The sequence below is a fragment of the Lampris incognitus genome, chromosome 6, assembly GCF_029633865.1.
Source record: "Lampris incognitus isolate fLamInc1 chromosome 6, fLamInc1.hap2, whole genome shotgun sequence".
Lineage (NCBI taxonomy): Eukaryota > Metazoa > Chordata > Actinopteri > Lampriformes > Lampridae > Lampris > Lampris incognitus.
Genome location: NC_079216.1, coordinates 42,054,160 through 42,064,860, shown reverse-complemented (window position 1 = coordinate 42,064,860; position 10,701 = coordinate 42,054,160). Strand labels below are relative to the sequence as shown.

The 10,701-nt window shown below is 44.0% G+C and overlaps 2 protein-coding genes across 2 annotated transcripts; one reads left to right on the top strand and one right to left on the bottom strand.

The window, feature by feature from the left end:
• Positions 1–103: 103 nt before the first annotated feature.
• tmem17 (transmembrane protein 17) lies at positions 104–2,774 on the bottom strand. The gene is made up of 5 exons (XM_056281914.1): positions 2,531–2,774; positions 2,238–2,341; positions 1,737–1,850; positions 662–805; positions 104–354 (listed from the first exon to the last, which is right to left on the bottom strand). Exons 1-5 carry the CDS (start codon positions 2,688–2,690, stop codon positions 277–279), a joined length of 600 nt encoding a protein of 199 aa, XP_056137889.1. The 5' UTR covers positions 2,691–2,774; the 3' UTR covers positions 104–276.
• A 1,416-nt stretch (positions 2,775–4,190) lies between these two features.
• On the top strand, positions 4,191–10,268 carry LOC130113792 (tripartite motif-containing protein 16-like). Its single transcript, XM_056281426.1, has 6 exons — positions 4,191–4,786; positions 8,279–8,374; positions 8,592–8,837; positions 8,976–9,126; positions 9,234–9,299; positions 9,414–10,268. The coding sequence occupies exons 1-6, from the start codon at positions 4,211–4,213 to the stop codon at positions 9,938–9,940; spliced, it is 1,662 nt and encodes a 553-aa protein (XP_056137401.1). The 5' UTR covers positions 4,191–4,210; the 3' UTR covers positions 9,941–10,268.
• Positions 10,269–10,701: the final 433 nt, after the last annotated feature.

Below are 10,701 nucleotides of genomic sequence, written 5' to 3'. Positions count from 1 at the left end.
ATTTATTGACAGATACATGTCATCACTCATCTAAATGACCTCTTCAGCCTAACTGAAGATGTCACTTAGATGAGTGATGACATGTATCTGTCAATATACGTTTTATCCAGATAAACTGATTCAACTTTCCTTGATCATTTTAACACTGTTTTTTATAACTTATTATGAACACCCCACATTCTGCATTCAGTATAAATAACTGTTTTCTGACTCTTAAGAAAGTTCCTATTTATCCTCATTTCTCAACAATAAGACTGTGGATGGGTCATTCAGAACTCAGTCAAATTGGTGCAGATGGAATTGGCTTTCAGTGTGTCTGACCATGTCTCTCAACGCCACAAAGCCAGAGAGGGCCTAGATTATAGCAGAGAGAAATAGGGTATACATAATTTTAAATAAACTACCACGAGTCACCATGTACAAAGCAAAACCCATAAATGTAGCTTTAATCATAATTTCCCAGTCTTTACATTCATTAAGCTGTAAGTTCCCGATTACCTGTACAATTCCACCCATAGCTGGAAATCCAGTCCATAAAATGAACCAAAATTACAACTTTACCGTAGCTATACCAAAAGTTCCACTTTCAAAGGATGTGTGGGTTACTTGGAAGGACAGCTATCACTGTTACCCTTGAGTTTCATGTGGAATATTCTCTTACCTGTGAGAGTAGGAACAAAGCAAGAACTATATGGACTCCTCTCTCCAGGGGCTGGATGAGAATGGCTTCATTCAAAAGTTGGAATAAGATTAGTGGAAACTGCAGCAGAATACTCAGCAGCCAGAAACCAGCCAGCTCTGGAACCTTTAAGTAACAGACATAACACTCATTAACAACCACCATGTATGACCAACTAGTCTCTTAATGTTCTGGCTTTTGTCCTGTCAGAGATGGTATTGTAATGTATTTTTAAGTTTATGTGATAGACCTGTAACAAAAAATGGTTTCCTCAAAATATCAAAAGAATTTTAAGCATAAATCTGAAAAGTCACTGTGGCAGAGAGAGGTGTTGACCAGCTGTTATGAGTTAAGCTGATTAACTCAGGACACATAAATTGGTTTCACGTCCCCAAACGAAGACACACCAGAGACGGCTGAATGCTGTGGGGACAGGGACCCACAGGGCTCTACCCCAACCAAAGGCTTTTAATGACTTTGTTTTTAGTCTTTTAACATGGCTTTAAACTCTCGTGTTTTTAAAGGCTTTGTTTTAATAAATCAGCTGTTGTGCCCTCATTGACCATCCGTGTCTCTGTGCTGGGGTGCCCCGGCTGTGGTGCAGATTTGCCACAATCACAAATAAGGCAAACTCAAGTTTATTTGTATAGCCCCAAATCACAGTTGAAGTCTCAGAGGGCTTTACATTCACAGACAAAAATAACTAGTCACAGTAAATGACAACGGATGACAGCTCTTTCCTTAGACCCTCGATTCAGATAAGTAAAATCTCAATGGTAAAGAAAACCTTTTAAGAAAAAAATCAGTTTAATTTGCATTAAGTAAGATTAAGTAAAGATTCTTGGGCAACGCAGGAGGCACTTAACATTTACTGACCATGAACACTAAGATATGCTCATGACAGTCCTTTGACAATGTGATGGGAAGACACTCTGAAGACTGCCTTTGACTTTTAATTTCACAATGTCAAAAGCTACTGTTAAACGTTGCTACAGTATGTCATTACTATATTATATGAGTGGTTGTATGTGCATGTGCTTCCATGCGTGCAGCTTACCTTCTCTTGTAGATTGCCAGCATAACCAAGGTAGAGTCTAATGGCCTCTATCAGAGTCATTAGTATGAGAACGGTGACCAGGATGAACTTGTAATAGTCTGGCAGGGCAGGATACTAGTGGAAATGATAAATAATACATAAATCAAAATATTCTACAGATTAAATGTAAAAACATGCAGGGAATGAGCTCAATGTCCTCACTTTACATTTGCATATAAATATTACACATAAAAACTATCCTCTTCCCCTTACATACATTGAGGTAAAATCTATTATCTAGTAGGTAGCTATTTTATCTTGACATTCCCTCTGTTTCTGTTTTCCTATCAGCGCAATATCTAATGCCTTGGTCTCTGGAACAAGCTGACAAAGCCCCTCTCATAGATTCTCTTGGATCTGCAAATTGCAGCTAACCAGGATTCAAATGATTACACATTTTATCATGAGATACATTTATTTATTTATTTATTTAGTATGCTTTTGACCTCTCTCTACTTTTACCTTAAGGTGAAGCATCACAACCTCACTGGTCCACCAGAGGGGGAAGAACCACATGTTGAAGAACAGAGACATCTGGAGCGGGAGACTGGATACTACTTCCCTTTCTGAGAAAAAACAAATCTGATATGGAAAAGACGGAAACTGTGGCAAAAACGTGATATTATTTAACCGAGCAATAGTTGCCAGGTGTTCCTCCACTATCACGGTACAAGGTTAGCATGACGTTAGCATTACCTCTGTTACACTTAACGTTAGCCCCTAACATAACATGACTCGAGTGCAATTTGACTCACTGCGTCCCGGGAATGTGACGTGATTCTCATGAGTAAGCTGAATGCGATACTGATCGATGAAAACAGTGCGAGAGAAGTCTCCCAAACGCTTTCTGACGGGTTGCGGTAGATTCATCTTTGAGGAACACGTAGCTTGGTGACGGAGCGAAAACAAAAACATGAACGGATGAGGAAACCCCGCCGTTTCCTTGGCTACCCGAAAATACAAATCTCGCCCCCTGCTCAAATCTCTCGAGAAAACATAGTTGGCACGTCCACTTTTTACGAGAAACGTTGGGTTTCGTTTTTACCCCAGTAAATCCTTTAGGGATATTATAAATCGGTGGCAGCAAACTCCATGCGTCCTGTGATGGCCTCGCGGCCTGTCCAGAGACTGCTGGGATAGGCTCCAGCATCCCCGCGACCCTGAGAGCAGGATAAGCGTGGATGGATGGTTGTGTCTTTTGGCGGCTTGTTTTTCAGGGGCTTTAATTTGTTGGGCTTGTTCCGAGCACAGAAACAACAGAATGAATCTCTTGTTGATGAAATATAGGCCAACATCTCCACCTGCATATTCCACAGCACAGCGGCGGGGGGGGGGGGGACCCCAATTCACTGATCAAAGAAAGTTGAATCAGTTCATCTGGACACAACGTTTATTGAGAGAAAACGCTCCATCACTCATCTAAGTGTCCTCTTCAGTCTAAACTGACTGCAGGTATCCCCACCCTCATAAACAATACAGTTGCATAACGACTGAAACCAACGACCAGTTTCATATACAAAAAAGGCGCGACGAGTTTCAGTGGCCATCCACATAGACGTGAAGAGGGAACGACCACCTCAGAACGGGGGGGGGGGGGTAAGAGTATGTTCCCAATTTTTCATAAATCATTTGGGCCATCATCGATAAGATTACGATAACTAGAGCCAAGCCAAGTAGTGTACCTCCAAGTTTACACGAGAAAGAGAATGGAAGAAATGTGAACGAGCTGACTGGAAATTAATTTCATATTTCAAGTCATAAAATGATATTTCCGTAGTAGTTCCATGCTATAAAGGAACATCACGCTTTTCACAAGAAGTTTTATTTAGATATTTAAGATCTTTAAACAGCAAATGCAATGTAAACATTTTTCAACTGCACCAGATCAGATGATCACCAACGTTTTATTATTAATCCATCTGACACATCCTCTTTTCATTTATTTCATCTCTTTTCATTTATTCCATAAAAGCAAGTCAATATGCAGTCGTTTTCAATCCGATACTCATAGCAGTACGGCTGTGAAGCTGTAATCGGTGAATGACAGTATTAATGCAGTGGTTAATGACATTCACCTGTTTGTTCACAACAACAGGTGAATGTCATTAACTACTTGGCAGACTAGAAGACCATCAATATTTGTAACATTCGAGGACCGGATTGGGAATCACTGAATTAACCTAAACAGTTTATTTCGAATTAATCCAAAAATAAATATTCCACACCTCCGAAGAAGAACATTAATACAAGTCTTGATATTTGTCAGGCATTGCTTGCTGTAGCAAGTTTTGCGTTCAGATTTCTTTATTTTCAAGCTTGTTCGGTTAGTTTTATTTTTGTATTTTTATTTTTTTTGGGGGGGGGGGGCTCGCGCAACAAGCCACGCCCTTTCCCTCATCGGAAGTGAAAGTAACTGTCATTCTGTCGAGCAGAAAATGGCTAACAATCACGGGCTCTTCGACTGTTCTGTTTGTTTACAACAACTACAGGATCCAGTGACAACGGCTTGTGGACACAGTTACTGTTTGAAGTGTATTAATACTTTCTGGGATCAGAACGCCAACGCGAGTAGAATGTATAGCTGCCCTCAGTGCAGACAGAAGTTTATGCCGAGGCCCAAACTGAAGAAAAACACACTTCTGGCCGAGTTGCTGGAGAAGCAAATGGAAACAAGCCGCGGAGATACGAGTCCTGATAACTGCGACGCTTCTGGTGATACTAAGTGCGACGTTTGCACGGGAAGAAAGCGAAAAGCGACAAAGTTCTGTCTTGTGTGTCTGACCTCATACTGTGACACTCATGCGAACCCTCACTTTGAGGTGCCGCCTTTGAAGAAACACAAGCTGGTCCATGCTTCCGAAACCGTCAAAGAGAGCATCTGCTGCCGTCATGATAGATTTAAGGAGATCTACTGCCGCACTGATGAGGTTTGCATCTGCGCACTGTGTGTAATGGATGAGCACATAGGCCATGATACCGTTTCCATTGCGGTGGAAAACAGTGAAAAGCAGGTTTGTGAACTCTTTTTCTGGAATGGTGTGTGTGTGTTGGGGGGGGGGGGTCCGTCCGCGACTAATCTCGCAAACTACTAGACCTATGAGCCTTTTTTTTTGCTTGCAGTTATGACTGTATGACCCATAACCTCTCGTGGTTGCAGTGATTCAAAACCATTGAAAAACGTTTGTTCTTGCTATCGTCTCTCTCTACTTCACTCGATCAATGCTGCTCTCTGTCGCTGCCCGATATACGTAAGTCAACAGTCAGATCGGGTGGTGACATTATCAAGTCTTTAAAAGACTTTTGGTAATCCAAAAATGTGCAAATTATCAAAGAAACTACTTCCTTTAGGTTGCAGTCAAAACAGGAAGTGTTGCATATTTCTGTCGCTGCAGAAAGTAGTTCTGCTGGGGGCTCACGTAGGCAACAATGGAGAAACCTGGAGGGGCATGATTGGGAGGAACGGCCTCCCCGATTGGAACCTGAACGGTGCCTTGTTATTGGACTTCTGTGTGAGTCGTGGATCGGCCATAACAAGCGCCATGTTCGAACACATGGTAGTTCATAAGTGTATTTGGTACCAGAACACCTTAGGCCGAAGATCGATGATAGACTTTGTGGTCGTATCATCACATCTGCAGCCGTATGTTTTGGACACTCGGGTGAAGAGAGGAGCAGAGCTGTCTGAACTGATCACCACCCGGTGGTGAGTTGGATCAGATGGCGGGAAAGGCTGCCGGACAGACCTGGCAAACCCAAACGTATAGTGAGGGTGGACTGGGAACGTTTGGCGGAGGCCCCTGTCCATGAGGTCCTCCGCTCCCTCCTCTGGAAGAAGTTCTCGTATATCTCGAGGAAGGCTGGGGACATGGAGTCTGAGTGGGCCATGTTCAAAGCCTCTATTGCAGATGCGGCAGGCAGGAGCTGTGGTCATAAGGTCACCAGTGCCTGTCGAGGCGGCAACCTAAGAACCCGCTGGTGGACACCGGCGGTGACGGAAGTTGTCAGGCTGAAGAAGGAAGCCTTTGGGCTTGGTTGGCCCAGGGGTCCCCTGAAGCAGCAGACGGGTACCGGGAGGCCAGAGGGGCTGCGGCTTTCGCGGTCACGGAAGCAAAAACTTGGGTGTGAGAGGAGTTCGGCGAGGCTATGGAGGAGGACTTTCGGTTGTCCTCAAGGAAGTTCTGGCAAACCATCCAGCGACTCAGGAAGGGGAAGCAGGGCTTGACTCAGGCTGTGTTCAGCCGGGGAGGGGAACTGCTGAGCCGGACTGGGGATGTTGTTGGGCTGTGGAACCCGGCTAACACGTCCTCAGTGGAGGAGGTAGAGTCTGAAGACTTGGGGGAAGCCCCACCCATATCCCTGGCAGAGGACTCTGAAGTAGGTAAGAAGCTCCTCGGTGGTAAGGTGCCTGGTGTGGATGAGATTCACCCTGAGATGCTGAAGGCTCTCGACATTGTTGGGCTGTCTTGGCTGACACACCTCTTCATTGTTACATGGAGGTCAGAGACAGTACCTGTGGAGTGGCAGACTGGGGTGGTTGTTCCCATTTTTAAAAAAAGGGGACCGGAGGGTGTGCTCCAGTTATCGGGGCGTCACACTGCTCAGCCTCCCTGGGAAAGTCTACTCTAGGGTGCTGGAAAGGAGGCTCCGGCTGATTGTTGAACCTCGGATCCAGGAGAGACATGCAGATTCCGTCCTGGCCGTGGAACAACGGACCAACTCTTTATCTTTGCGGAAGTGCTGAGGGAGGCATGGGAGTTTGACCAGCCAGTCTACATGTGTTTTGTGGACTTGGAGAGAAGGCTTATGACCGTGTACCCTGGTGCACTCTGTGGGGGGTACTGCGAGAGTATGGGGTACCGGGGCAGTTGCTACAAGCCAGCCGGTCCTTGTATAACCAAAGTTAGAGCTGTGTCCACATTCTCAGCACAAAGTCAAACATGTTGTCGGACTCTGCCAAGGTTGTTCCTTGTCTCCAGTTCTGTTTGATATTCATGGAAGAGTGTGTCCATTTTGGGAACATCAGAATTGCTTCTCTGCTCTCCGCAGATGATGTGGTTTTGTTGGCTTCATCAGAACGCGACCTCCAGCACGCACTGGGGCAGTTTGCAACTCAGTGTGAAATGGCCGGAATGAGAATCAGCACCTCCAAGTCTGAGGCCATGGTTCTCCACCAGAAAATGGTGGATTGCTCCCTCCAGGTTGGGGATGAGTAGTTGCCTCAAGTAAAGGAGTTCAAGTATCTCGGGGTCTTGTTCATGAGTGAGGTTGGGATGGTGGTTGACAGGCGGATTGGAGCAGCATCAGTAGTAATGCGGACATTGTACCGGACCGTTTTGGTGAAGAGGGAGCTGAGCCAGAAGGCAGAGCTCTCAATTTACCAGTCAATCTTTGTTCCAGCCCTCGCCTATGGTCATGAGCTTTGGGTAGGGACCGAAAGGGTGAGATCGCGGATACAAGTGGCTGAAATGAGTTTCTTTCGTAGGGTATCAGGGCTCAGCCTTAGGGTGAGGAGCTCGAACATCTGCTCCTTTGAGTCAAAAGGAGCCAGTTGAGGTGGTTTGGGCATCTGATTAGGATGCCTCCTGGGCACCTTCCTTTGGAGGTTTTCCGGGCACGTCCAACTGGGAAGACACAAGGATAGACCCAGAACTCGCTGGAGGGACTACATGTCCAATCTGGCCTGCGAATGTCTTGGGATCCCCTAGGAGGAGCTGGAGGGCATTGCTGGGGAGAGGGACGTCTGGAGTGCCCTACTTAGCTTGCTGCCTCCGTGACCCGACCCCAGAGAAGCGGCTGATGATGAGATGAGACAACTTCCTCTAAGTTGCAGTCAAAACAGGAAGTGTTGCATATTTCTGTCGCTGCCCGATTTTTAGATATGCCGCACATGCGCGAGTGTAAATGGTTTATCCATCTTTATTATTTTTTAAAATAAAGACAGGGTTAGGGTTAGACCAAAATGGTCGCATAGCAAACCTTTTCTTTTTGCAAAGTGCAAGTTCATATTAGACTTGGTCGCATTCGTATGAAGGTCCACCTAGAAAGCTGTCCATCCAGACTGCTAGGCAAAACATTTTTATTAGGTATATTTTTTAGCTTGAGCACTGGATATTAAAAACTTTTTTTTCATATTTTCCGTTCAATTGACTTGGGTGCTGTGCAAAATCTTGTAATGGCAGGAAAAACACTGGTTTTTCTGTCCGTGTATGTATCTCTACTCTGTTAATCTTGAATACTACTGGGCCTGTCAGCCTAATAATTTTTGTGAAGTTATGACTGTATGATCAAGGACCTCTCGTGGTTACGGTGATTCAAAACTTTTGAAAAACCAGTTTTATACCGCAATTGAGTGCTAACTCTTCATCTGGTTTTTCGCCTAAGTCCGACAAGCGGAGATATGTCTGGCGGAGATCTGCCTGGCGGAGATCTGACCTCAACTGAATGCACTGTTCATTCTGGTTTAACTGAGTTTCTGATCAGCTTGTGAATTTGTGCCCCAACAGAGACAGCTGGAGAAAACCAAGCAAGAAATTGTGCTCAGAGCCATGAAGTCGGAGGGACAGATACTGGAGGTCCAACAGGCAGCAGACTCCATAAGGGTGAGTTTCATCTATGAAATCGGGAACATCTGAGCTCAGGAGCAGCTGCGTGATCATGTCTGGAGCCGCTGGCCTGGGGTCGAATCCTAACAGGAGCCCCTCTCCTGTGTCACCCCTCATCTTGTCTCCCTCTCAGCTTTTCCAAGCAAAATTCTCATTATCAATGCAGCACAGAGGTAATAACTCAGATTGAAATGGTCTTTGTGTCTCCAACAAGGCCACTGCATGGGAAACTGTGGATGATTTTGAGAGATTCTGTGCATCACGCATCCAGTTATACATCCATTCCGTGGAGAGGAAGTTCTCTGAGATGAGAGAGAAAGTCGGAGAAAGAGAAAAGGTCGCAGTAGATTGTACCAGCGCTTTCCTGAGGGAACTGAAGCAAGAAGTGACTTGGCTTAAGAGGAGGGAAGCCGACCTCAACAAGCTGACACAAATAGATAATCCCGTTCAATTTCTTGAGGTGATAACATTATTTTTCCCCTCCTCAGTTTCATCTCTGACAATATTTTTACCGACTTTCTCATGTAGTTCTGCACTTGAATTAAGGCATCCTTGCTGTCTTTATCTGCTCCATAATTGTATGTCTTTTCACTTGCAGAGTTTTCAGGCCCTTAGTGATGCTCCTGTATACACCTCACCTGAAAACATTGAAGAGGTGAAAAGAATGATGTCTGAGCTGGAAGCAAATCTGAAAAATATGTGTGAAAATGAAGAGGAAAACCTAACAACAGTCCTAGAAAAAAACATCTGTATGTATGATGAGTCAAGTTTATATTACACAAATCTGGAAGTCTCCAATGTATACTTTTTGTTATCTTAACAGAAAATGATATGGATTTTTTTTTCCATCATGTAGTGATAAAGACTCCCATGCTACAAGCCAAAACAATATCCAGGTCACATGTCTTGGCTAAATATAACGGTAAGCATGTGGTAAAATCTTTGTGCAAATAGCAGTCAAAACACTCAGTGGTTTTATACATGGATAAGCACATAGTATGTACACAAGCTAAATAAGAATGTTCTCGTTCCACAGGCCAGGGATTGGAAGTGGATCCTAACACGGTAGCTGCATGTCTTTTCTTGTCTCAAAGAAATAGCAGCATATCATGGAGAAACCACAAGAAATGGCCAAACCATCCCGATAGATTTACTTACTATTATCAGGCATTGTGCAAACACGGCCTGACTGATAACCACTACTGGGAGGTAGAGTGGGATGGGGGCATTGTTGAAGTGGCTGCTTCATACAAAGGCATTAACAGAAAAGGGTCAGGAAACGATTGTTGTTTTGGACACAATAATCTGTCTTGGAGTTTAGTCTGCCTTCCAACTGGCTGTGTATTTTGGCATAATAACATTCACAAAAGTAAAATCCCTTTGCCATGTCGACAGAGAATAGCAGTTTGCCTTGACTACTCTGGGGGTATTCTGTCCTTCTACAGCATTTCTGATTCAGATATGCTGACATGCCTGCACCAAGTCCAAACTGTTTTTACTGAACCAGTCTATCCTGGATTTTCTGTTGATCTAGGTTCAACGCTGAAAATAAGACCACTGTAAACCAAATGCATAGTAATAAAATGCTGGCTGCAGAGCTGCTTGCCATATTTCTAAAAACAATCATCTTACAGGCACAGAGAATCTACAAATTACACCTAGTCATGTTCAAATATTTTTTTTTCTATGAAGTTTCAGGTTGAAATTTTTACTATTTCCTTTGTTAAACAGAAAATTTCTTAAATTGAAAATTTAAATCTGTTCTAAATGATTTCACAAGTTACCATTTTCAAGTTTAACATTTTACATTATATGAAAATTCTTTGTTAAGCTCAGTAAAAAATTGGGAGTATTTGATTAACTCAAATAAAATGTTGGCAGGGTAAAATGTCTTCATTTTTTACTTTATTTCATGAAGTGAACAGGCTGTAAACAGTACACTCAAACAGTATAATGGCCTGTGTTCAGGCAAAAGTCATGGTGACTTAATGTCTTATTTTATAAAAATGTTGTAATCGTGTTGATAAACACACATTTTCACATTATACAGTTTGGTCCATAATAATGATAATTACTATTATTTTGGCTCCCCCCACCCCCCTTTTCTCCCCAATTTTATCCGGCCAGTTACCCTTCTCTTTCAAGTTGTCCTGGTCGCTGCGCCGCCCTCTTGGCCGATCTGGGTAGGGCTGCAGACTACCACATGTCTCCGATACATGTGGAGTTGCCAGCCGCTTCTTTTCACCTGACAGTGAGAAGTTTCGCCAGGGGGGACGTATCGGTGGGAGGATCACGTTATTTCTCCCCCCCTAACAGGCTCCCCG

Excerpts from the sequence above, each read along its gene's own strand:
- tmem17 (XM_056281914.1), bottom strand. The coding sequence starts at position 2,690 with ATGTTTTTGTTTTCGCTCCGTCACCAAGCTACGTGTTCCTCAAAGATG. Across the intron at positions 2,342-2,530 it reads CGTCACATTCCCGGGACGCA|AAAGGGAAGTAGTATCCAGT; the intron begins GTGAGTCAAATT and ends GTTTTTTCTCAG. Across the intron at positions 806-1,736 it reads CTGGCAATCTACAAGAGAAG|GTTCCAGAGCTGGCTGGTTT; the intron begins GTAAGCTGCACG and ends TGTTACTTAAAG.
- LOC130113792 (XM_056281426.1), top strand. The coding sequence starts at position 4,211 with ATGGCTAACAATCACGGGCTCTTCGACTGTTCTGTTTGTTTACAACAA. Across the intron at positions 4,787-8,278 it reads TGGAAAACAGTGAAAAGCAG|AGACAGCTGGAGAAAACCAA; the intron begins GTTTGTGAACTC and ends GTGCCCCAACAG. Across the intron at positions 8,375-8,591 it reads AGGCAGCAGACTCCATAAGG|GCCACTGCATGGGAAACTGT; the intron begins GTGAGTTTCATC and ends GTCTCCAACAAG.